The sequence below is a fragment of the Typha angustifolia genome, chromosome 6 (genome assembly GCF_048772165.1).
Source record: "Typha angustifolia cultivar Huaian chromosome 6, ASM4877216v1, whole genome shotgun sequence".
Taxonomy (NCBI): domain Eukaryota; kingdom Viridiplantae; phylum Streptophyta; class Magnoliopsida; order Poales; family Typhaceae; genus Typha; species Typha angustifolia.
In genome coordinates this window covers 390,523-415,135 of record NC_133244.1, presented here as the reverse complement: position 1 = coordinate 415,135, position 24,613 = coordinate 390,523, and the positions used below count along the sequence as shown (strand labels likewise).

The following is a 24,613-nucleotide window of genomic DNA, read 5'->3' as shown; positions in this document are numbered from 1 at the left end:
ATATATCTAATGGATAATTGGATTCTTCTCTCTTGGGATTATATATCACCACTCCACTATTCTATATCCAACAACACCCAGATGTAGAGCTACAGCTCCTGACACCTATATACTTATTTTAACTCACCTGGATAATAAAGTTTTTTTTTAATTTAGAGAAAATGTACTTTAAATCGTTTATACTCAACTATATGGATTATTTATGTTGGGATGTCTTTTCTATTCTATAGTATGTGAGGGATAATAAAGATTAAAGGTGAGGTGTTTTATATAAAAATTTTCAACTGAGGGTGTTTTAGAAAGAGGAAGTATAGAATGGGAAGAAGAAGAAGAAGAAGATAGGAGACCTAAAAAGAAGAAGAAAAGAAGAGAAGAGAGGGGGAAGTGGAGTAATAATTGATATTAAAGTAAGTCTCGGAGTGATGGACGAAGGGCTGCGTGTTTCCCACGTGGCCGACAGCATCGTGCTTCGGTCCGCGCATCAGTGGGTCCCGTTTGAAGCTGACCACGTTACCGGATTGGGTCCTCACATGGGACCCCTGACGCTGTGACGTCACTCTCGCTCACTTCCTAACGACCGGGGAAGTGTGACTTTCTCGAAGCTGATTTAGCCCATTCAGATGGGCCCACCAATTTCTTCGTTCTTCTTCTCTCTCGTAAATTTACATCTTACAACCCTACTCTTTTTAACAAAATTACAGTATAAATCCTATATTTTTATTATTTATAAATTATACCAGAATATTCCTAGAAAATATTCCGAGTTACATTTAAATTAACACTATGAGAAATTTCAAAATAATTTATTTGAAAATGACTAAAATATCTATATTATGACTTAGTTGATGATATTTTTATAATTATTTTAATATAGTTAACTTAAGTCATAGTTAAGTTTAACTAATAAATCTAATCATAAAGTATTTTCTACACATAGTCACTCAATTATAGAATTCTATTTATAAATATAGGATATAAATCATAATTTCAATAAAAGATGATAGTGTTTTTATGCAAATTTCTCCCCTTCTTTTTTTCTCTCATTTACTTTTTCTCTAATAATGTAGAGTCTTTTGAATATAGTCTTTTTATAATCTAAGCAAACATAAAATTTGAACCCCAAGGAAGCTAAATGACAAATTAATATTCACAAGAATATTTTAAATTTTAGCCTAAATATAAAGGTATAAATTATATATATTTTTTCCTAGTTTTAATATAAAAATTAAAACACCTTTCTTTTTGTTAAACAAACAATTACAAACTAACTTCTTTTTTAAAAAAATCCTTTTAGCTTATGCTTCTCTCATTTCACCTTTTCTCATTTTTATATTTTGGATTTTTTTTAAATTAGAAAACCTTAAAAAAAAGACACGATTTCCTAATGTATTGCTTTTTTTTTTTAAAAAAAATATTAATGCTGAATAATAATAGAAAAAAAAAATCAAAAGTGAATAATAAAATTTTTATAAAAAATTTATGAATCTAAATTTGGATCAAGAAACAATCATTAATCAAATGTATTACAATGAGATAAATAACTTTGTAAATTCTGTTTATTTATAATAAATAGCACTAATTTCCCCCTCTTTAAATATAAAATAAATTCTTCCATTATAATCTTTTTATTTCGAATTAAATACAATTATTATTATTATTATATAACTATTAAAGGTAATCGTAATATAATAAATCCAATTCCATATTCTTGTCAGATATGCATCAAGATAGACATCCAATTAAATAACCTAGTCGAGATCCATATAAAGCATGGGAACAATCAAAGTAAATTGGAATTAGAGCCAATCAATCTCACTGTAAACAACTTGCATAGATACGCCACCATGGGAATTAATTAAACTATATCGCTTCCATTGACCATTGTAGTAGAATTATATAAGAGTTATTTGGATTTTGGATTATTATTATTATTATTTATTTATTTGAGAAATAAATGGAAGGCAATGTCAGGGCATATGACTAATTTTAGGACTGTTAAAAAATATATGACTAATACTAGGGAATTTATAAAAATATCCTAATATTTTTTATCTTTTAATGAGTATTAATTATGTACCTAATATGATATTTGTTGTGTCCTTATAAATGATTTGAATATAAAAATATGATAAAAAAAATTTTGATGAAAGGTGAAATTTATATTAAAGAACTAAGCTTGATTACATAAAGCTTTGCTGCAGTCGGCGAGTATGATTCGCACCAAAGGGGCAGAGAAAGTCTCTTGCCAGATGCATCCAAAATCGTCATGTCTATCGGATAAAGTCAGTCAGTCTGCCGCTTTGTTAGCTTCCCGATATATATGTTTCATAGAGGTACGAGGGATACAAGATAGAAGCCATATGCAGTCTTTAACAAAAGATGCAATCGTCCAAGCCGGTGGATGTTTAAGAGAGTAAAAGTGCAACGCGGCGACTGTTTAAACTTAAATATGAAAGAATAAAGCTAATTAAATTTCCTAAAATATAATACTAATCTCTCTATTACTTTCAAATTTTTATGCGTAATTACAGATTTACCGCTGCCAGGATATTATTAGATCACATCTGTTTCAGTGTTTATGATAAATTTTTGGGGGTAAGAGCTAGCCAGCAAATAAGCAACGCAATGCCACCTTGCTAATTTTGTACAGAAGTCGTCGAATTAATATAGGCGCTGGCGCAGCGGTTGCCGACTTACCTTCCTTGCAGGAGTTACTCCTTGTTGCCGCTCTCCTGACCGTCGGATTAAAGATCAACGGTCCGTGGTCGCGTTGCGTTGCATTGCGTTGGGATTAAACGAGTATGACACACTGCTGTCATCACTAACAAATTCTACCTCTCCTCCTTTATTTATGTGAGGCTGCTTTGATGCTCGATTCCAAGTAACCCACTGCTAATAAATTCTTCTTTTGCTAGGGTTCACATTTCTAAGAATAAACTATAACCCTGTCATTGGTTAACTTAATATCATTGTTCCTAAGTTACTTAATTAAATGATGCTTAATTATAGTTATAAACACCGACAACAACGAGTATAGAACTAATCAATTACCATTAGTTATCACGAACGGAGTCTTTTCGACGGATAAAATTTAAGAAAATTTGTGATGCCTAACTTTTAAAATATAAAGTTAAATTAGTCGTTTCTTTTTGTAAGTGCAGCCTTTTGATGAATATATGATAAAATAAAATTGTTAGATTAATTATGGAAAAAAATCTTAAAAAATGAATATTACTAGAATATTTTGTAAAGAGCATGATAATGGGATTTTAAAATATAAAAAGCCACTAAATTTTTAATGGTGTTTGGATGACCACTAATGGAAGGCGTTTGAACGGTTTTTATAAATGTATAGAAAAAAGTTTTCACGAGCATTCGAATGCTACATAAATGACATTGATTTTCTAGCTATTTTTCTCATACCTATATAAGTCATTAAACTCCAATTTGAGAAGATTGATGGAAGAACTTATATTGAAACTTTAGTGGAGAAATTTTTTTTTATGGTTCTTTGGTGATAAGACAAGACTAAAGTTTTGAGCTTCTAGTAAGATTTTTTTTTTATCATTAACAAGTAGCTATCTCGAGGGTTACTAAAATCGGTCCATCATTCATAAGAAGCAATTTATTGCGAGATCATGTGAGTAAGAGATCTTTAGATATAGTTATTGGATTCAATGAGTGGTTTATAAGTGATTCTTATAATAGTGAAAAGAATCCATGATTTTTATCTAGATCTAAGGTTTTGCACGTAAATATGGTGTATTGTGTTGCTTATTTTCTTATCATTAAGTATTTCCAAAAAAGACTTTCATCTAAATCAAGAGGAGTCTAAGGTTTTTTCAAAAAGATTAGAAAAAACCTGTACAATTGATTAACACGAGAAATAGTAACAACTCTAAAAATAAAAGGAAAGATGGTCGTTTTACTGAAGCATTCTACAATGGCAACACAGACTGAGTGTGTCTCAATAATCACTCGAGGAAGTCTTAATGTAAGTGAAAGAAGATATGACACAAACCTTATAAATTGACTCGACTCAATCCAAAGCTTAAACTATTAGGTGTGCAGTTTGAGAGTCTATATATAAACTTTCACTTTTCTTTTTTTGTATTTTTGAAGCACTCTTTATATATGACTTGGTCTTAAAGAATCAATTAAGTATACAGTGTGAAACATCTTAATTATAATTAATCTCTATCACCCTAATGAGATCTAAAAGTTGGATGGCACGAGACTAAAGCATCAAAGCATGACATGTAAGTACCACAATGATTGGCAAATAAGGAGTGACAAATACTAAACATAGGCTCAAATGGGTCCCCTTCAATTGGCTTATTATGATGCTCTTACTTAGCTCGTTTAATTAATACATAGGAAAACGCCATGATACATGTACATAGCATGCATGCATGCATGTTAAAAACTAATTAGCTAGGGATGGCCATGCATGCATGTGCCCTCCATGACCACATGATGAAGCATGTGATCATCATATCTACATCCAGGTTGCCAGAAGAACACTTCTGGGGGTGATCAAGTGCGATCTAGCCAAAGAATCTTGCCAACTCGATGGATCCAATATCGATCGAGTTTATTGGAATAAGGGATCTCGTAATTCGTTAATAAATTAAACCTACTAGGTAATTAAGGTGGAAGATTTGATCAGATATAATGCCAGAGTGAGAAATTTATTGAGTTATAACTCCATTGTCTACGTGGAAAAATAAATTTAATTCAAAACCTTTTTTCATCAAAAGCCGGTGGGTAGGATTTGAACCACTAGACTATACTATACTACACACAAGTAGTATGGATCAGCTTAATATTTTTTCTTTATATCCCTGTGTTCAGGTATATATATATATATAGAATAGTTTAGAACTATAACTTTACAAAAACTGACAGAGATAGAATCTTATGGTTTGAAATTACCAAAACAACCCTGACGTAGTAAGTAGTAAATATATATATATATAAATATGTGTAGTTAAATTAAACCACCATTACTCCTCGTACATGCCTCCCACCTTCCCCTCACATTTCCCCATAACTTCCCACACTTCTTATTAAATCCCCTAATTCCCCCATTCCCATCTCCCTCAACTCTCTTCTTCTCCTCCTCCTCCTTCGTCTTCCTCTCTCACTCTCTCTCTCTCTCTGTGTGTGTCTCTCTAAAGCATAAAGAGAATTAAATAATAGATACTATCTATCAATAATGGAGGAAGAGTTCCTCTCCATGAACGATATGATCCCCGACCTGGACAGCAGCTTCACCAGCTCAACCACCTCCTCCTCCTCCTTCGCCACCTCCGCCACCTTCAGCGCGCGGAGCAGCCTCTCTATATCCCTCCCTTCCTTCTCCTCGTCTTCCCCCGTAGAACCTCATCCTCACTCTCGCTCTTCTGCTCCTTCGCCTTGGTCCGCCATCAACACCGCCCGCTCCATCTCCCCCGACGGCCAACTCCACCTCCGACACCTCCACCTCCTTCGCCACCTCGGCACAGGCCACCTCGCCAGGGTCTTCCAATGCCGCCTCAAGGGCTCCGCCGACGCCGACTTCGCCCTCAAGGTCGTCGACCTCCGCTCCCAAGACGACGCACTCGCGCACGTGCGCGCCGAGGCGCGTGCGTTGGCTGCTCTTGACCACCCCTTCCTCCCGACCTTATACGCCCGCCTCGACGCCTCCCACTACGCTTGTTTCCTTATCGACTACTGCCCCGGTGGCGACCTACACGCGCTGCTCCGGCGGCGCCCTGGGGGGAGGCTGCCAGTTGCGGCGGCGAGGTTCTACGCCGCCGAGGTGCTCCTCGCCCTCGAGTACCTACACGCCTTGGGGTTCGTGTACCGCGACCTCAAGCCGGAGAACGTCCTCCTCCGTGCCGACGGTCACGTCATGCTCTCCGACTTCGACCTTGCCTTCCACTCCCCTGTCTCCCCCTCGCTCCACCGCCGCCGCCGCCGTAAGAAGTCGGACCGCGGCAGCACGTGCAGCTGCCTCGGCGGTCATGTGGGAGGAGTTCCCGAGGAGGAGGATGACGACTACGAGGAGGTGGAGTTCGTGGCTGAGCCGGAGGCGGCGAGCTCAAAGGACTGCGTGGGGACGCACGAGTACTTAGCGCCGGAGGTAGTCAGCGGCAACGGACACGGTAACGGAGTTGACTGGTGGGCCTTCGGGATCTTCCTCTACGAGCTCCTCTATGGCCGGACGCCTTTCAAGGGCCCCTCCAAGGAGGCGACCTTGAGGAACGTGCTGAACCCGGACAAGGAAGTCAGGTTTCCCCACCTCGGCGGGGACGGCGGCGCCGACTTGGCGAAGGCGAGGGACCTGATTAGCCGGCTGCTGGAGCGGGATCCGAGGAGGAGGATGGGCGCCAAGCTCGGCGCGGCGGAGATTAAGCGCCACCCCTTATTCGCCGGGGTTGACTGGGCGCTGATCCGGTGCGTCGCGCCGCCGGTGGTTACTGCGGCGGGTGGGGCCCAGGAAGGGAAGAAGCAGGTGAAGTGGGGTAGTTGGAACAATTTGAATGGTAGGAGCAGCAGCAAGAGGAGGAGAGGATTTTTTTCTAAGTGGGGATTGAGATTTATTCATAATTAACAAGTGATCCAAGATTAATCTGTGATTAGCTTACTACTTTTCTTGACTGCTTTTTTCTAGCTTCTTTGAGAGGACTTTGTACAAAGTTCGAGACTGAATTATGTGGAGTAATTAATATTTTGTTGAAGTACTTGTTTTGTAAAGTATATTAATTAATTTTATTGTTTTTTTCCATGAGAAACACTTCAATTTCCAAAATTAAATTGCCAAACTAGTTCAAATTAATGAAAGAAGCACATAATCGTGTTCCAACTCGGTAATATATTAGATCAGCTATAGTTGTTTTGATTCAGTGTTTGTGCATCTTAACATGCTAAGAAGTGGTTTCTTGATAATTAAGAACAACTTATATTATCGAGTTATATAAAATTAGAATCAATTAAGAAACTTGAATCTTGTAGCCATGAGGTTTTTGTTTAGTCTGATTCAAGAATTCCTCGAGAATATAAACCTAATTATATTTAATAAGCATAGTAGTCACCTTTTCTTTTTCTTTTGAGACCAGAGAAAATAAAATAAAAAAACTCACCCTTTCCATTCACTTAATTAAATATATATATGTATACACACACATACTATTGCTAGAAGTTTGGTGAGTTGGATCTGTCAAAGTTCATGTTAAATATGAGTCAGATTTGGTACTATCCTTGACCTAAAATCATGGCATCGAACCCATCTCCATCTCCAGATTATATAGGTCTTGATAACATAACACAGTAGCATTCAATATGTGGAGATTTATGTATAAAAAATGGCAACAATACCTTCACTTTGATAAAAAGATATTATGGTTTTAAAATCTCCACGTACGTATATTGAAGGGAGAGACAATAACACCATGTATCCTTACAACCATCAATGTAGTATGATATACACCTATTTGATGTCGGCCGACCATATCTATACTAATCTGTGTGCGTTACTAGATACACGTCTCTTTACTTTTATACAAACATTCAAATTCAATTTCGAACTAATTATAACTGTTTGATACGTATCAGTCACATATTGATGTGTATCTAACGATATGTTCACGACCGATTAGAAAATTTTAAAATATGTGTACATCAGTTGAACATGTCACTAATAAAGTAAATCATTTGATTTTATATCTAAAAAGTTGTATAGTTCCCACTTAGTCTATAGAATCTAGGTTAAAAATCTTTTTGTCAAATAAATTCGATTAGTTTCCTTTTATTATTATCGAATCTCTACAATATAGATATTTATCATTCGACTAAGAAATTTTATATATCACACCCTATATTTTACATATTTTGTGATTCACACTCATTTTGAAGATTTTATAATCCGACTCTTTATTTTTCTTATAAATTTTACTTAATACACTGGGTTAACGTGTACGATTTTATTAATCCTCTTATTTTCTCTTATCTTTCCCATTGGATTAGTAGAAGAAGAGGAGCAGGAAGAAAAAGAAAAGGAAGAGAAAGATGGAAGGTAAAAATTGAGGAAGATAATGGAAGGGTAGAAAGGAGATAGTATTTTAATATTTTAGTTAATGTCAATTAATCAAAATAATGTTATTATTTAATTAAAAATATAGGGATAAATTAGGGATCTACTTATAAAATTCTCAAATGTAAGTTATGAATCATAAAATAGATAAAATATAGATTGCGATTTACAAATTTTTTTTTTTTTTACTATCCAAAAATATATCTAGAGCTAATTTTACCCAAATAATAGCTAGTGTAATAGAAAGTACTTCATTAGCTATAAATTAAAATGAAAATATTTAAATTACCCATCATTTGATTTAAGAATATACCTTTCAATTTGTTTTTTATCTTAACCTAAATTACTTACTCAAGCATATGAAGGTTATTTTGCATCTATAGTATAGTTAAGTCATCTATATGATTATAGATTGTTAAGAAAACTAATGACAGCATTTTGAGACATTTTAAACAAAATGTAACGATGGAATGATAAATGTCATATAATAAGGTATGAAAATAATAAACACAAAACAATATATGGTGTTTTTAATAAAATTTTAAGAAAAAATATTTTATATAATTGTCATTTAAAAATTTTAAAATATCATAATTTCTATCAAAAACATTGAGCTCTCTAATCATGATTAACATAATTTAGATATAGAAAAAGGCTATTTTGTCATTATATAAATTATTAAAAACATTATACCTAATATTACAGTACAAGAAATATATCTTATTCAGTTAAAAATTAGCGAAATACTAACAAAAAAAAGAATTAGCTTCGATTTTAATATTTTAAAGAATGTAGTGATAATTATGATATTCTAAAAAAATTTCAGTGGCAATTATGTAAAAATCTTAAAAGGAATAGCTGACTAACAAACGTTAGCTACAGCCGACAATAACCGACACGGAAATTAAGACCACCTCAACCTTCATATATTTCAATAAAATAATTTATTGAATATTAATGTTAGTTTATTCATAACTTATTAGAGAATAAAAGAAGAACAAATTAACTGTATACAATATCTCTGGGCTACCCAGTGGATTGTCTTTCTTTTTTTATTATTAGGTTTAATTATATTTTGTCCCTATGTATTTTGATTGGATATCACTTTTCCTTCATATACTAAAAAAACATATAAATACATCCTTAGATTTTTTGAAAAGCTATAATCCCTTAGACGTTAACGGATGCTCTAGAATTACCTTTCTACCCCTCTATTAATAGAGCGAACTATTAGAATTTACTAGCTAATAATATAAAATTACTTATCTACCCTTATTTGTTACTAATTAGAAGAAACTTATTTTTCTTCCTGTGCTTTTCCCTCCTCCTCCTTCTTCTTCTTCTTCTTCTTCTTCTTCTTCTTCTTCTTCTTCTTCTTCTTCTTCTTCCCTTCTCATTATACTTGTATAAATTATCTAAAATTGTTCAAACATATCACTTAAGAATCCACCACGGATATTGAATCCAATTATCCATACCGAATCCATTCTGAATTTGACTAACTTGAATATTAATTTTAATTTTCTAATCCATATAATAAATATTATATCAAATTCAATATAGGTAATTTTGGATTCCATAATATTCAAATTCGAATTGGGAATGAATACGCATTGAAGCTCCGATGAATATATATAGTTATTTTTTAAAAGTCTGAAGACAATGGTTAAGTCCAATACTTAAAATTATGTGTTAGATAGTGTTGACAAATGTGTACAAAATATTCTATATATTTTTGTCTATGTAAATGAGTATATGCACAAGTGTGGTTAAGATTTAGTATGAGTATGTTTTTGTTATGTCATTTGAAGACCGTTCAAATGTACTCTAGCAAGCATTTGAAAATACGAAGGCACACTTTTGGTCATTCGAACGTATTCTAGTAGTCTTTCGAAGATATAGAGACTTTAAATCAGGTCATTCGAATGGAGCACATTTGCATTCGATGGGTCATGATTGTTTGCAAATTCTTGCGGTCCGCAAGATTTGATTTTATTATTATTTTGACTTATCCAGGAAAGGTATATAATGTTTAATATGCTCTAATTTAATGGGGTCATCGGTTATTGTTTTGAAAAAACATTGATATCTACTAATAGAAGTTTTTCATCTTCATCATCATATGAAAGTTTACATCTTATGGGTTGTAAGATTAGAGATCAATCTTAAGGCTTACTAAGATTGGAAAACTTTTACGGGAACCAATGAATTATGGGGTCAAATAAGCAAGACTATTTTAGATAAAGTCATGATGATCGTTGATAAAATGTAAGTTAGTCTTGTAATAAGCTATTATTTATTAGCATTGGTTTAATCTAAATTTGAATTCGTAGTTCTTTACCCATTTAGAGTTTTTTCACATAAAATTCTTGGTATTTAGCTTTGCTTAATACTACGATTATCATTCCATTTTTTATTTACTTAAGCAAAGGTTTAAAAAATCCTGCCTATGGTTTAATATATTTTGTGAAGTCTTGAATTACTATAATTCTCATATAGTATATATAATCTTGAGTATTTTAAAAAAAAACTTGGTACTACTATTATGTTTGCTTAATATTCTTAGCTTGTGCCATTTTTGATGAGATGATTAATATATTATGCTCTAATTTTTAGCTATTAAACTATCATAATTGAGTGCCAAAAAGCTACTACTTGTTGCTAAATTTTTATTTTATTTTATAATATACTAGTTATTCATGCAGAATCTAAATCCAATATGTTATACGATTCGAGTTCAACATAATTCGATAACCAATAAAATAAATATGGATATTATAATTACCTATCCATTTAAAGTTCAATCAAGTTTGAGTTTGACAAAGTAAAATGGATATGAATTCAAATCTTTGAACATATTTGCCGAGTCTAATTTGGTTATACCTCGACCATCAATATACTAAGAAACACATAAAACATAAAATAAACAATAGAAAAATAACCACAAGATGCAATAATTTTTTATGTTAAAAACCTCTTATAATCCGATGATTAAAATAACGAATCTTTTTTAAAGATCAAATCAACTACTAATAATAAATAGCAATTATAAGAAGACCAACAAACCACCTACTAAAATGCGTAGCTACATCTGTAGCAATCGCTCAATGAATCACTTCTTGTGCCTGATCCCAAATCCCAAATCCCAAATCCCAAACTAGTATTTTGAGACTTCTATCAAAGTTTTCAATGAAGAGATCCTCTGAATGATCCCTGAATGATCCTTTGACTGCTTAGTTTTCTTCACCAAACTCTTTTTGGGCTTTAGATATGATATAAAAGCATTTGCCTCACAACCTAGGTTTTTCCTCATTTATAGGTGCAAATGATACGTACCAATCTCATTGAAGAAACATACAAGGGTGGGACTTGCTTGTATTCAAATGCTCGATGGTTCATTTGAATGCCAAACATGAATCTTAAAACATCTGAACCAGTGTTTGAACTTTTGTAAAATGCTCATGTATTGGAAATTAACTTCTGGAACTGTTCAAATGTCTGTAAAACACTTGGATACTGGAAATTTTGTTTTGATTATGTTCGAATTAGAAACTTCAAATCCATAGGTTGTTTGAACGATATGTTATGCCAGCCCTAAAATAGTGATGTGTCGTTTGTGCCATTTATGAATTCTTTGTTTTCCTCGTACCATGCTCATATAAAATGATCTAAAATACATAAAAAAGGAGAGATGTACTAGATCTGATATACATAAAAAGGAAGAGATTGCAAATTGTTAGAGGTAGTGAAATTTGTTGGTAACCATATATCTTGGTTTATTACTAATCAATCATGTTCACTTCATGTTGGATTTGGCCTCCTCACGATCGATGTGATAAGAAACACCCATCCTCTTCACTTTCTGTGCAATAATCATTGGAGCCTTGACCACTTTATTTTATGTTTGGAACCATTTAGTTTCTATTGAAAAACATGTAATCCTCGTTCGAACATAGTTAACTTTGTTTAATCACGAATTTACCAACTAAAAAAATTAACAACTTAAACAATTACCATGATGTTTTATGAATAATTCTCTCTTTTTTCTTTTCAGGTCTGATGTGATGTTTTGATATGCAATTTCATTGTGATTTATATGTTTGTTAATGAATTTACATACGTTTTTGACACCCGTTTATTTTCCTTATAATCTCGGCCATTGTTCTTTAGTACAATCATAGGTCGATCGATTTTGGAGTAGCAGATCTGAGGTAGGTTTGTAGGATTAACTTTCTCTATTAATATCTAGTTTAATTTAAAATATAGAATTTCATTTTACACGGTTGAACTATATTTTCTTGTAGCTAGATTATGAACTATATTTTCTTGTAGCTCTCTTATCGATCATGCCAATGTTGTGGTTTCCCTTTCTGGCTGATCATATGAGTCTTATGTGAGGGCATGCAACCGAGAATACGAGGTACGTGAAGATTTGAGGTATTTTATTAACTCTCGCAGTGCATTCTTCTTGCATTCGTAATCCGTGAGGGAATTAAGTAGGAGCAAATTAGGCAAGAAGTCCTCCACAAAGTTAATTGTTCATAAACTCTAAATAGGCTCTAATTATAAATTCATTCATCCATTCGTTAAAATCTACCTACGTACCTTTGCTCTACATAATATATACTCCTTACCCTTGAAAGCCCATTAACTAACTTGTTAGTAATCAAAATCAGCACATAGTTCATCTATAGGAAATAAAAGAGGACATTGGTAATTATTTCAGATCCTAAGCATGACTAAGTTTACTGTCTATTTGCTTACTGTTCATTAACTGCCAAACCTTGCATATATAGTCATGAATCTCTCTCTCACTCTCTCTCTCTCTGGCAGCCACATCTGAAAGGGGGCCATGGCTAACCTAGAAGAGCACTCTTATGATCAAGTTAGAATGGTCCTGGAGAGAACCGTTAAGGTGAGAGCTCACCACCAAACTAAACCCAATATACTCTTCTAATATCATAGCAATTCCCTTTTCTCCTTGTGAGTTAATTCTTATAGTAGGTTTATATGTTGATTTTTCTCAAGCATTTTATATATATATATATATATATGCCATGAATGAAAGGAGGTTAATTAACCTATCTTGCTCTAACTTCTATGCGTAGGAAAACTCAAATGAACTGAAGGAAGCTCGTCCCAAAGATTGCTCAACAGACAAAAGTCTAAGTCTTTCAACGAGGAATAAGAAAGGGGGATGGCCGCCGGCGTTGCTCTTACTCTGTAATGAGATGATCTACTTTCTAATCCTTGCCTATTTTCTAATGTTCAAATAGGTAGTAGTGCTAACCCAGTTAATTAGCTAGGATGATCTATGTAAACTATTTGGTAAAAGTTTAGGGGGTACATGATATGCAAATATTGTTAACAGTGAACCAAGGATTGGGTACCCTGGCGTTCGTTGGAGTGGAAGTAAACATGGTGGTGTTTGCAACCCGAGTGTTGAAGCAAAGCAACGCGGAGGCAGCCAACACCTTCAGTACGTGGATGGGGACGGTCCATCTCTTCTCTCTCCTCGGTGCATTCTTAAGCGATGCATACTTGGGAAGATACATGACATGCGCCATATTCCAACTCACCTTTTCTATTGTAAGTATATAAATTTAAACTCAAGTGCACTCATGGAGAAGAGGCATAGGCGTTTGGTTCATGAATAAGGGATTCTTATTCGTGGATTAGCTAGATTTTCTTTAATATGTTTTGAAATCAAACACTCACTTATAGATATTATGGCTAAACCAACCTGATAAGTTAGATAGAAATTAAATCTTATTTATAGGTGGAAGGGTGTGATAAAGTTATACATGTTTAGTTGTATGATTTCATTTAGCTGAAGATGATCAAAATACTCTATCTATACCCAACCCCTGATCAACTTTTCATTTCTTCCGGCCACCAACATTTGAATAGCAGTCTCTATCTACAATCTTGTTCGAAAGGCTCGATGGAATCGATCCTACATCAACAAGAATATTATCTATAAAGTGTTAGATCTTGGTCTTTTCTTATGGATTTCAAAATTTTTCTAGCAGATTCCAATTGCCATATATACATAATATAGTATTGATTACGTTGTTACTAAGTGCAGGGTTTGATTATGCTATCAGTGACAACTTCCTTTTTATTACTCAAGCCACACGGCTGTGGCAAAGTAGGATTAGTATGCAACTCACACTCCCCCTTTGAAATGGCTATGTTCTACATCTCTATCTATATAATCGCCCTAGGCAATGGAGGATACGAACCATCCCTTGCTACGTTCGGATCCGATCAGTTCGACGAAGGAAACTCTTCCAATCAATCATTCTACAGCTACTTCTACGTCGCCGCCAACCTCGGCTCGCTCTTCTCGGAAACCGTGCTCGCCTACGTACAGAACATGGGTGCATGGGCCTTAGGGTTTTGGGTGTCTACTGCCAGTGCAGTGGTTGCGCTCCTTGTGTTCTTCACCGGTAGCATGAGATATAAGAACTTCAAGCCTTGTGGAAATCCGATCTCTAGGTTTTGTCAGGTGGTGGTCGCCGCGTGGAGGAAATCGGCGCTCGAGATTCCGCCGCACGGCGACGGTGAGCTATATCATGGGGTTCATGGAAATGGAAGGACTGCCGCTTCTCTTGGTGGTGGTAGGAAGATACTCCATACTAAAGGATTCAGGTATATAGATGTACATCATATATGCATGTACTTAATGAGCAAAAGTTTAAGAGTGATCAAGATATAATAACTCGATCGATTTTGAAACAGGTTTCTAGATCATGCGGCGATCATCACATCCGACGACAAAGTTGAAGGAGGCAGCCATAATCCATGGCGTCTCTGCACCATCACGCAAATAGAAGAAGTGAAATGCGTCCTGAGGCTCCTCCCGGTCTGGCTTTGTACCATCACCTTCTCCGGGATCTTCGTGCAGACGGCGTCGCTCTTCGTCGAGCAAGGAGCTGCCATGAACACCGTCGTCAACAATTTCCACATCCCTCCTGCGAGCATGACGATCTTCGACATCGTCAGCGTCTGCTCCTTCATCATCTTCTATGACAAACTTATCCTACCCTTATACACCAAGTTAATTAGCAACACGGTACTCCCTACTAGCCCATCGGATCTCAAGAAGATGGGGTTAGGTCTAGTAGTAGCAATTGCAGCAATGATTACTGCTGGCTTTGTCGAGATACAAAGGCGAAGTAATGCGGTGGATGGAGGAGATGAGCTGAGCTCACTATGTTTACTCTGGCAAATACCTCAGTATGTGCTGCTCGGCGTGGCAGAGGCTTTCGTTTACGTCGCCCAGTTTGATTTCTTCGGATCGAAAGCACCTCATGGATTGAAGAGTCTAGGAATTGGCCTTTGCATGGCATCCACCTCCATAGGGAGTTATTTATGCAGCTTAGTGCTCGCAGTGGTCATGGAGATTACGACGAAAGGCGGCAGACCGGGCTGGATACCGGCGAATCTAAATGAAGGCCATTTGGAGAGGTTCTTCTTCCTTATGGCGGCTTTGACGGCAGTGGAGTTAGCAGTCTACATTTGGTTTGCAGGGAGATACAAGTGCATATCACTGGAGAGGGAGGAGGAAGAATAAATTGCATGCATAGCCCAGAGGAGATGATACTTTCAGAAATTAATTTCTCACCTTCAATCTATATATGGATGTTTGTCTTGAGATGCCGACATCTTTCTGCAATTCTTTTTTTTTTTTTTTTTTGCATGATAAAGAGATGAATTCAGATTTCTTATGAACATATATAGCATAAAGTTAGGGTATAAAAAAAATAAAGTCACCGATTAAGCTTTTATTCTAGTCAGGTGGTGTGTTATCATGCTAGGTATAAGATCGAGGAAAAACGCATTATCGATCTTGAGCCAAAGTAATGGTTATATTATTATTATTATTTTTTTCAATCTCCAAATTAACATCCTCGTAGAATTAATTAAGTTCAATGTAAATAAAGATTGCTTCAAAGCTATACCATTTTGTTTGCTCAAAAATACTCCACCCATGTACAAAGATAACAATAAGACCACAAATATGCATGGATATGTCTCCAATATACTTCATATATATATATATATATATGGACGCACAATCTCTCAAATAAAAGATGTACATCAAGATATATACTCCTTATTAGTTACACAACCCAAAAGTTACACCATCAATAAGAAGAAATTAAAAGAACAATCCTTTGAAAAAATTTCACCCAGAAAACTAAGGGACAAAGATAATCTTATGCCACCAAGGACCACCAGAATAAGAGAAAGAACATGAAGCCAGATGCCCCAATCCGCATGGTTTTGTGTCCGGCATTGATACCATTGGGATTAGCTGCCAAGCATCATTGAAACAAGAGACGGTACAATCTCAAAAATGTTAACAAATTCCTAATTTATTTGTAAAAGCATGAAGCAATACTTATGCATTAATTAATTCAGTTAATGATATTTACATCTACTTGAGATCACTTAATATATCATAACTTAAGAAGAAAATTTTATGAGACATTTCTTGCTTCCTTTTAAATATAACAACATTATTCAACTTAACAGATTAAAATATCTCTTGAAATTTTCAGTCAAAGAAAATAAAGTTTATAGCAAGATATATGTGGATATATGAAATAGAGAACTTATTAATTGCATAAAGAAAACGAAAAAGTTTCATTTTTTTCTCGACTTTTCAAGTACAAATAACTGCAAATCAGAATTTAATATTAAACAAAAAATTACATTGCCTTTGATTTATTACAAATGAAAAATAGTTCAAAGAAAATTTGAGGAATAGTTTAATTTTCTTTTGGTTGTTTTCCTGGAAGTTTCAAGGACCTTTTTTTTTTTGTAACTTATTCAATTTTCATATAGTGAGATAATATAATTTCTTTTAAAAAAGAAGGATAATATAAAAATACTAGTTATCCAAGAAAACAAAGAACATGATGTAGAAATCATACCTGGAGGAGGGTAAATTGTAGTAAATTGGCCTATATAAAACAAAAAAGTGGAGTTAGATAAATCAACCTCATAAGCATCTCCTTACTACTGGCAATTATCACTCAATGTGAATTCTGATGGAATGCCAAGATTATTCTGCTTACTCAGAAGGAGAATTAATAGTAATACTTTACAGCAGTCTCAATTCTGATGGCATTAGGGCTATCAAAAACAATAAGTTGGCTCGAGCTTGGCTTAAATTAGGCGCAATGTAAATGACTCTGAACTTGATTAATTTGTTTAGGCTTAAAATATAATAAATAATTCGTCCCATGTTACCTATTTAATATATGAGTTATATTAAAAAAATTAATATTAAAGCCTTAAGCAGGCTAAATATTAGAGCAAAAACTTTGGGTGACAAACTAATTGGTTACCAAACTAGTTAGTTTTTTAATTCTGTGTTTTTTTTCGTACCTCAGAGTTAATTGTTTATTAAATGGTTTGACGAAGATCTAACGGTTAAAATTTTTAAAAGTATAATAATGAAAATGTAAAAAATTTAAAAGATATTACCGGTTTAATAGATAATAATAATTTTTTAAATATATTACCTTGCACATTATTTTTGACAATTATATTATCTTAATATTTTATCAAGTAAAAGACATATGTATCCTTAATTGAGATATATATATTAAAATAAGGGTATTGATATTTTTTTTATAATTACTTTAATTAAATTTCATCTCATTGATTATTCTTTATTATTTACATATATTTCTCATTAGTTTAAGATAGATTTAAATTAAATTTAATAACAGAGAATCATATTTATATTGAAGTCTATCTCCAAAAAATCAAATTTAAATTATTTAGTATTAAATAATATATTCTATAATTAAGACATAATCATATCTAAGAGAGAAATCTTAATAAAAAAAAAAGAATGTGTAATTTGAAAGTTAGGCACATGTAATCAAATCTTCTTTGACTAATATGCCTCATTTTTTACGTAATGTAGTTTTAGAATCAGTATCGGATATAAAAACCGACTATTATAGTCGTGAGAATAAGATTATAATTTTTAAAGGGGTATGAAAGTATTTGTCTAGTTTTTAACATCCATTCAAATGATACTAATTACCTATTACTGGACCAAGCATCATTAGAACGACTTAAACTTTAGACTATATTAAGACCGTTTGGTTTAAGTTCAGAGATCTTTAATCTAATTTAGTAACTAAATATTCATTTTATCTTTTTTATATCTAATTAAATTTACTTTTAAAAAAATTAAGTCTAAAAGAAAGTTCGAGGTTTAGCCTCAAACGAAACTATCCCTTAGTTAAAATTTTGTGTGAACTAAGTGTTCTTATAGTAGCAAAGAGTTAGTTTTTTTTGTACGTATGACCTGTATATATAATATATACGAGATATATACGAAGAAGCTACTGGTGAAGACGTACAGCTGGTGGAGGCGTCGGTGATGTTGCAATTCGTGAAGAGCGACATAAACGTGTTGGCGTCGATCTTAAACGCACCAAACACGTCCGGGTTGTCGAAGACGTAGCAAAAACACTGGAGATCATCCACGAATGCATCCCTCAACGGCACGCAGCAACTCGCCGGCGGGTTTATGAAGCTAAAGAAGCTTGAACATGCTGTCAGCTGCGACATGCACGGCAGGCTCGACGGCGGCGGCGGTGGCGACGCTGCCATGCTTCCTCTCACGGCGAAGGCCGCCAGCATAACCGCCACAGCCAACTCCATCGCCGTCCGTTTCTCTCCTACGATGTAATACATATCTTATCTTTCTCTCTTCTACTTGACCAAGAAGGAAGGCATACCCCATTGTTATTTATAAACATAGAACCATGCAAGCTTGAGGAGGTAGAGGACTTTATTTGCAGCACACCAGAATAAAGCTCATACTGCTGCTAGAAAATGTCAAATATTTCTAAGAACCAATTCAAGATTGTCGTTGGATAATAATTGGTGTGGTCTTTTAGTCAACTCTGGTGAGATCGTGACTCTCCGATTAGATAACAATAGTCTTAGACAACTGGCATAATCTAATTGAAGTACAGCACCTGAGACCTACCATTGGAGTAGAGTAACGTATATATATATATATATATTGCTCACTGGAATCGATTCAGTTTTCAACTATGAAAGCCATTTGGATTTGGAGTATATATACCACGTACGTAAAAGATTAATTGATATAAGAAATTATTAAAATCTGGCTGTAAACAATTTAGTCGATGGAAGTAGATCACTTGGCTTTGCTTGCAAGGCTTTAATGTCGTATAATCTCTCTTCCTTTAGTCCAAACGTATGCAAGTACATAGAGTAATTCCTTAGGGCCCCTTGTTAGTCATGCATCAAATCACCTGACCTTGTATAAAAAATTTCATATTGGCATCCAGTTGGCAATTAATTAATCAATTTTGACTTTATCTTTCATGAAAGATTATATCCTTTTGAACCTCCCATAGTCATAGGCCACCCGTCTACTAATTATATTGCCAAGGATATTTAAGTAATATGTGACATGCATTTATAGATATTTTTCATATTCTTCTTCATTAATCGCCTCCATACAAAAATATGAACCGTTAAAACTTAGACGGTGAAAGAAGGGAGGTGAAAGAGAGCGTCAATGGTTAGAATCAAGAGATAAAGAGATGTGGCTAAAGCCAATTTCAATCCAAATAAAAAAAATTTCAATTAGGTTTCTTCCATATATATATATATATAGAGGCTCATCCTAAGGACTTTATAATTAAACATAAAAACACTCCAAATAACTCTAACAATCTCTAACTTAATCCACACTTTCGCTACGATACGTTCAAACGTGTCCAATTGCGTGGAGCCAATATGGATCGAACCGTATTAGGGGCCAAATAAGTATACATAGATGAGTGAGTCAACTTTAAATGCTTTGTCCACATAATAATATGCATAATATATATATATATATATATTTCATAAATACAATTTAGTAGACAAAAGAGATAACTTCGTTTTTCTTAAAGAGGATTGGAATCCACAGTTTACTAACGGATAGATAGGTGGATAGCGTTCTCCATTTCGACAAACACAGAGACAGAGCTCCAAAATTAGCTCTCTCTCTCTCTCTCTCTCTCTCTCTCTTCGACTAATGGCCGCCCTGGGCATCTCAACGCACGCTGCTATTTCCTCCGCGCTCTCACGCTCACTCTCACTCTCCTCCACTTCTTCAAGAACCAGCAGAATCTCCTGCGTCGGATGGGTAAGTAGGAAAAAGAGCCTTCGCTTCTCCCCCTCCCTTTTTCTCGCTTCACCCCACTTTCACAACCTCTTGGGCTCTCTCAATTCGTCACTCCCAGGACCCCGAAGGAATCCTGGGCGCACCCAAGGGCGGACACATAGCCCGGCTCGAGTTCAAGCGCCGCCTCGAGAAAGACTCCGATGCCCGGGAGGCTTTCCAGCGCGAGGTCAGGGAGGAGCAAGAGCGCCGCCGCGCTCGACGCCAGGTCTCTTTGGCATTTCCTCATACATGTGGTGGTCTCCTTTTGCTTTTAGCACTGTTGCTAGTTCTTTTTGCTTATCCGTCTTTGGTGATGGGGTAGGCCAGAGTGGTGCCGGAGACGGAGGAGGGCCTGGTGGAGTACTTCTTGGACACGGAAGCACGAGAGATTGAGATCGAGATCGCACGGCTGAGGCCCCGGTGAGCGGCCTTGTGGTTTTTTTTTCTCTTAGATTACTTTTTGGAAATTTATTGGTATAGTGTTCAATTTTTATGTGCATGAATCTAGTTTCATAAAGAAATGCTGGCGAATTAAATCAAAAGGATTATTCTTTTGGGAGTGGGTCTAATGATCTTCTTTTGTGGTTGGTTTGTTGCAATTGATTGCTTTTCTGATTTTTCTTAACTGCTGCGCACGAAAATGTGATGCTAGTTATAGGTAACAATGAAAATAGCAACTCCTGACCTTTGGCTCTTAAACTTGATAGATAGGAAACGAATAGTACAATGGGCCACTCATATAAATTGACAAATGATTAGTTATTTAGTTACTAGTCAATGTAATTGTTCGGTAGAGCAGAGCATGAGGTTGCAAATTCTATTGTCTCATATGTTAATTTGTTCATTATGACGACAATTATATAAAGTAATTGTTGAAAGCTGAAAATGCACTCTGGATCGTTAACTTGTTGTTCTTGTGGAAAGTTCATTGATGCAATTAAAATGACTCCTTGTGGAAGTATTAGGCGAAGGAAATATTTCCTCAGTATATCTGACCTGAAACTATGGAGACAGGACCTTAAAGATGATCTCTGTCTTGTTGCACCGTTAAATAATAGTTGTCAAGTTCAAGCCTCTAGCATAGGTAAACACTTTTTGTCGCTCTATCTCCTTATCAATTATCACTATAATTTCATGAGGAAGTTTTTATTTGGCCCCCTCCTTATCAGTTATTTCTAGTTCAACCCCTTCTTTTTTGGTAGATCTTAATTTACCTTGTTTTTTCCAATTGCTATCTAAAAAATTATAACCTGGCAGCCCAAAGTCTACACAATTTTACCCTCATTTCTGTGGAGGTTGTTTTTAAGACTTAAATTATGACTTCTTGAACGCAAGGGGTCAAGCCTTATTGTTGCACCAATTGATGCTCTTTCTACTTGTCATACTTTACGGAAAAAGGTTATGTAACGAGGATTTTTTCCCCCTCTGGACTACCTATCAATGGGGCTCTTTTTATTTATCCAATGGGGGTGACTGACTGTTCCTCTATTGTTAAGATAAGACTATGTCAATCAAACCGACTTTTAATGTAAAGTCTTTTCATAGTGTGGCAAACCGTATTTGTATCTTCATAAGAAAGAGGAAGTGGCAACACTCCTTTTCCTTTGGCATATTTTTGAAATTTTATTCTGCAATCCTGCATTTAGATCTGCAGAATATTTAGATTCCAATAATGGAAAAGTTAATTACATGATGTTACTTTCATAGTATTAATAGCCACTATTCATCCCAGCATCTATCAATGATATTCACTTTATTCTTATCATTCAAATAAATCTGGAAGTGGAACTGCTCATGAACCATTGAAGAATCTTTTCATAGAGAATAATAACTATAAAGTAATGAGAAGGAAAATCTAGAACTGTGCAACTCGATAGATGAAAAAGGTAGTCTCTAGAGTTGAAGAGCTTAGAAAAAGTTCCACTTGCTGCAGTTCTCTCTTTCTTGCTATTAAAGACTCTTGAGGGCTAGAGCATCGATATGAAAATAAGAAACCTCTTGGATTCAAATGTGTACCAGGTGTACAAAAGGTCTATTTATAGAAAACGGTCTAGTGTTGTTATGCTTTCCTCTCATTATAGTTTATGCAGTTGGAACCATATTTGGTTGGACATGCTTAAAGTTTGTTGCAAGAAGTAACTTTTCCACCAGATTAAGATTGTTATCTGTGTAAAGAGATCCTTTATCTTATTATGTAATAATACTATCTGAATCTGCAGATTAAGTAAAGAATTCTTTGATCATCTCCAACGTGAACTTGGACAACTGCGATTTGCAGTAACCAGAACTGAGGTTTGTTTAATCTCAATCTACAACGACTGTTGATGATTATAAATTTAGTTACATTTGGTTGCAACATAGATATGTCGGTGAGCTGCAAATTGATTTTTACCTGTTTGCAGGAGATGGATGCCAGATTAATCGAGTTGGAAGCATTGCAGAAAGTTTTGGAAGAGGGAATCGGTTTGTTATCTTTGCAGAGATCAACCAATAAGCATTCGATTTGCTAATATTTCATCCTTAATTAGTTAACTTCCTATATCTTTCTCCAGATGCATATGACAAGATGCAATTGGACCTTGTATCAGCTAAAGAAAGACTCATGAGAATATTGCAATCGAAAGACAGGAAATCAACAGTAAGATCTGCAATACTTTCCCACATGAGTTGGCTTCTCAATGACTAACTATTGTGATTTTTCCTCTAAGCAGTTGCTAGAAATGGTGGAAAGAAATGAACTGAACAAATCCATTTTATCTCTTCTCGATGAAAATATAGCAAGTGCGCTGAACAATGATCAGGTGGTGCAATTTTTCTGTCTTATTACATTTTGGTCCATGACTGCACTTATTTAACTGAAGGAGTTTTATGATGCAGAAAGAAGCTGCAGTGTTCATGGAGAACGTGCGGTCAGCTATCCTGAAATATATCACAGTATGATATGAATTTTGTGAAACATCTCATTCAAGTTTCCTGTACTATAATGTGCTCTGATTCATGTGTGCAGATAATTTTCCAGACATATATATTCTGTCACTTGAATTCTTCTGTGCTCAATTTGGTTAATGGATAAGTGTAAAGAATAGAACAATGCGACTATTATATTTTCTTTTTTACTCTTGAGGAATAAACTGAAGGATACTATTCCAACAACTGTTTTGCCATTTTGAGGGATCACTATTCCAAATTCTGCATTTAGCCTATATGAAGAAAAATATATCATGTTTGTGGTGATAATAGAATAAGCTTAACTTCGTAAGATTATCGTTTAGCTGAATTGCGCCATAGGCAAACTTGGTGTGATAGTTCCTGAACGTTTTTGATAGCTTTTGCTGATAAAATTGTTCAATCCTTTGTAGTAAAGTTTGTATGTCTCCCAAGCTTCTAACAAAATCCTACACAAGTTTTAGAATTTCATCTTCACATATTGGAGGAACCTATCTGAAAAATCACTTATTCCAGTCACTCTACGAACATGAGTTAAACTGAACGTCACATCAGCGTAGGGATTTATACATTTCATTGTCTACATTATAAAATGTGGTTTTTAGGTTTACATTCTCTCATTTCACTAAATTTAATTTAGAAAAATGTATCCTTCACACTTGTATGGATATTTATTATTCAACCCCTTCATTTTACTTTAAATGCCTAGAAAGTATCTTAGGGTTAATTTTACTCTAAGATCAATTGACCGAATGGAGAATATTAATTTCATTATCTTTTAAAATGAAAAACTAAAGTGCTTAAAATACTCCTCCTCATTTGAGACTGTTTCTTAAATTTAATATTATTTTAATATAAAATTCTAAAAATAGTAGCACTTTCAAACTATTTATAGATCTAAGTTTTTTCTAATTACGCCAAGTGGTCGTCTTCCTTTCTCTCGTTCTCTCTTTCCTTCTTTTACCCTAAAAATCACCTCTTCTATTCCTAACCCATTGAGTTCTTGTTGTTCGCTTCTCTCCCCATAGGAGAAGGGTGGTGGTAGCGGGATGGAATAGGGAATAGAAATAGATATAGTTTTGGAGTAGAGAAAGGAGAAGAGAAGAAAAGAGTTCGGTGGGGTTGAAAAAATGGGTAGTCTCCGTTTGAATTAAGAGTGAAGGAGAAAACATAGGACAGAAGAGATTCAGAAGATGATGGCATGATGAATATGAATGAGAATTAAAAATTTTAGAGGGATAGGATTATCAAAGGACAAATTATTATTTCATACTATAACAAATTCAAGTTTGATTCAGAATCTAGACTTTCTTTCTTTGTCCTATGCATGCCATCTCGACTCCCTAAAGTGTCATCCAAACATCATT

General features: G+C 34.8%; 4 protein-coding genes and 1 long non-coding RNA gene across 5 annotated transcripts; 4 read left to right on the top strand and 1 right to left on the bottom strand.

Annotated features, from left to right (window-relative positions):
- The first annotated feature begins 5,031 nt into the window (after positions 1 to 5,031).
- On the top strand, positions 5,032 to 6,764 carry LOC140761434 (serine/threonine-protein kinase WAG2-like). The gene has a single exon (XM_073098751.1). It carries the CDS (start codon positions 5,219 to 5,221, stop codon positions 6,596 to 6,598), a length of 1,380 nt encoding a protein of 459 aa, XP_072954852.1. The 5' UTR covers positions 5,032 to 5,218; the 3' UTR covers positions 6,599 to 6,764.
- A 6,145-nt stretch (positions 6,765 to 12,909) lies between these two features.
- On the top strand, positions 12,910 to 13,650 carry LOC140761623 (uncharacterized). Its single transcript, XR_012104591.1, has 3 exons — positions 12,910 to 12,992; positions 13,186 to 13,300; positions 13,449 to 13,650. It is a non-coding gene; the product is annotated as an uncharacterized lncRNA (long non-coding RNA).
- Positions 13,651 to 14,171: 521 nt separating this feature from the next.
- Positions 14,172 to 15,683, top strand: LOC140761622 (protein NRT1/ PTR FAMILY 7.3-like). The gene is made up of 2 exons (XM_073099042.1): positions 14,172 to 14,731; positions 14,822 to 15,683. Exons 1-2 carry the CDS (start codon positions 14,175 to 14,177, stop codon positions 15,654 to 15,656), a joined length of 1,392 nt encoding a protein of 463 aa, XP_072955143.1. The 5' UTR covers positions 14,172 to 14,174; the 3' UTR covers positions 15,657 to 15,683.
- Positions 15,684 to 16,302: 619 nt separating this feature from the next.
- Positions 16,303 to 18,775, bottom strand: LOC140761186 (uncharacterized). Its single transcript, XM_073098406.1, has 2 exons — positions 18,472 to 18,775; positions 16,303 to 16,400 (listed from the first exon to the last, which is right to left on the bottom strand). Exons 1-2 carry the CDS (start codon positions 18,773 to 18,775, stop codon positions 16,303 to 16,305), a joined length of 402 nt encoding a protein of 133 aa, XP_072954507.1.
- A 1,293-nt stretch (positions 18,776 to 20,068) lies between these two features.
- On the top strand, positions 20,069 to 23,453 carry LOC140761130 (uncharacterized). The gene is made up of 8 exons (XM_073098330.1): positions 20,069 to 20,282; positions 20,380 to 20,526; positions 20,623 to 20,720; positions 22,520 to 22,592; positions 22,703 to 22,763; positions 22,853 to 22,938; positions 23,012 to 23,101; positions 23,178 to 23,453. Exons 1-8 carry the CDS (start codon positions 20,172 to 20,174, stop codon positions 23,238 to 23,240), a joined length of 729 nt encoding a protein of 242 aa, XP_072954431.1. The 5' UTR covers positions 20,069 to 20,171; the 3' UTR covers positions 23,241 to 23,453.
- Positions 23,454 to 24,613: the final 1,160 nt, after the last annotated feature.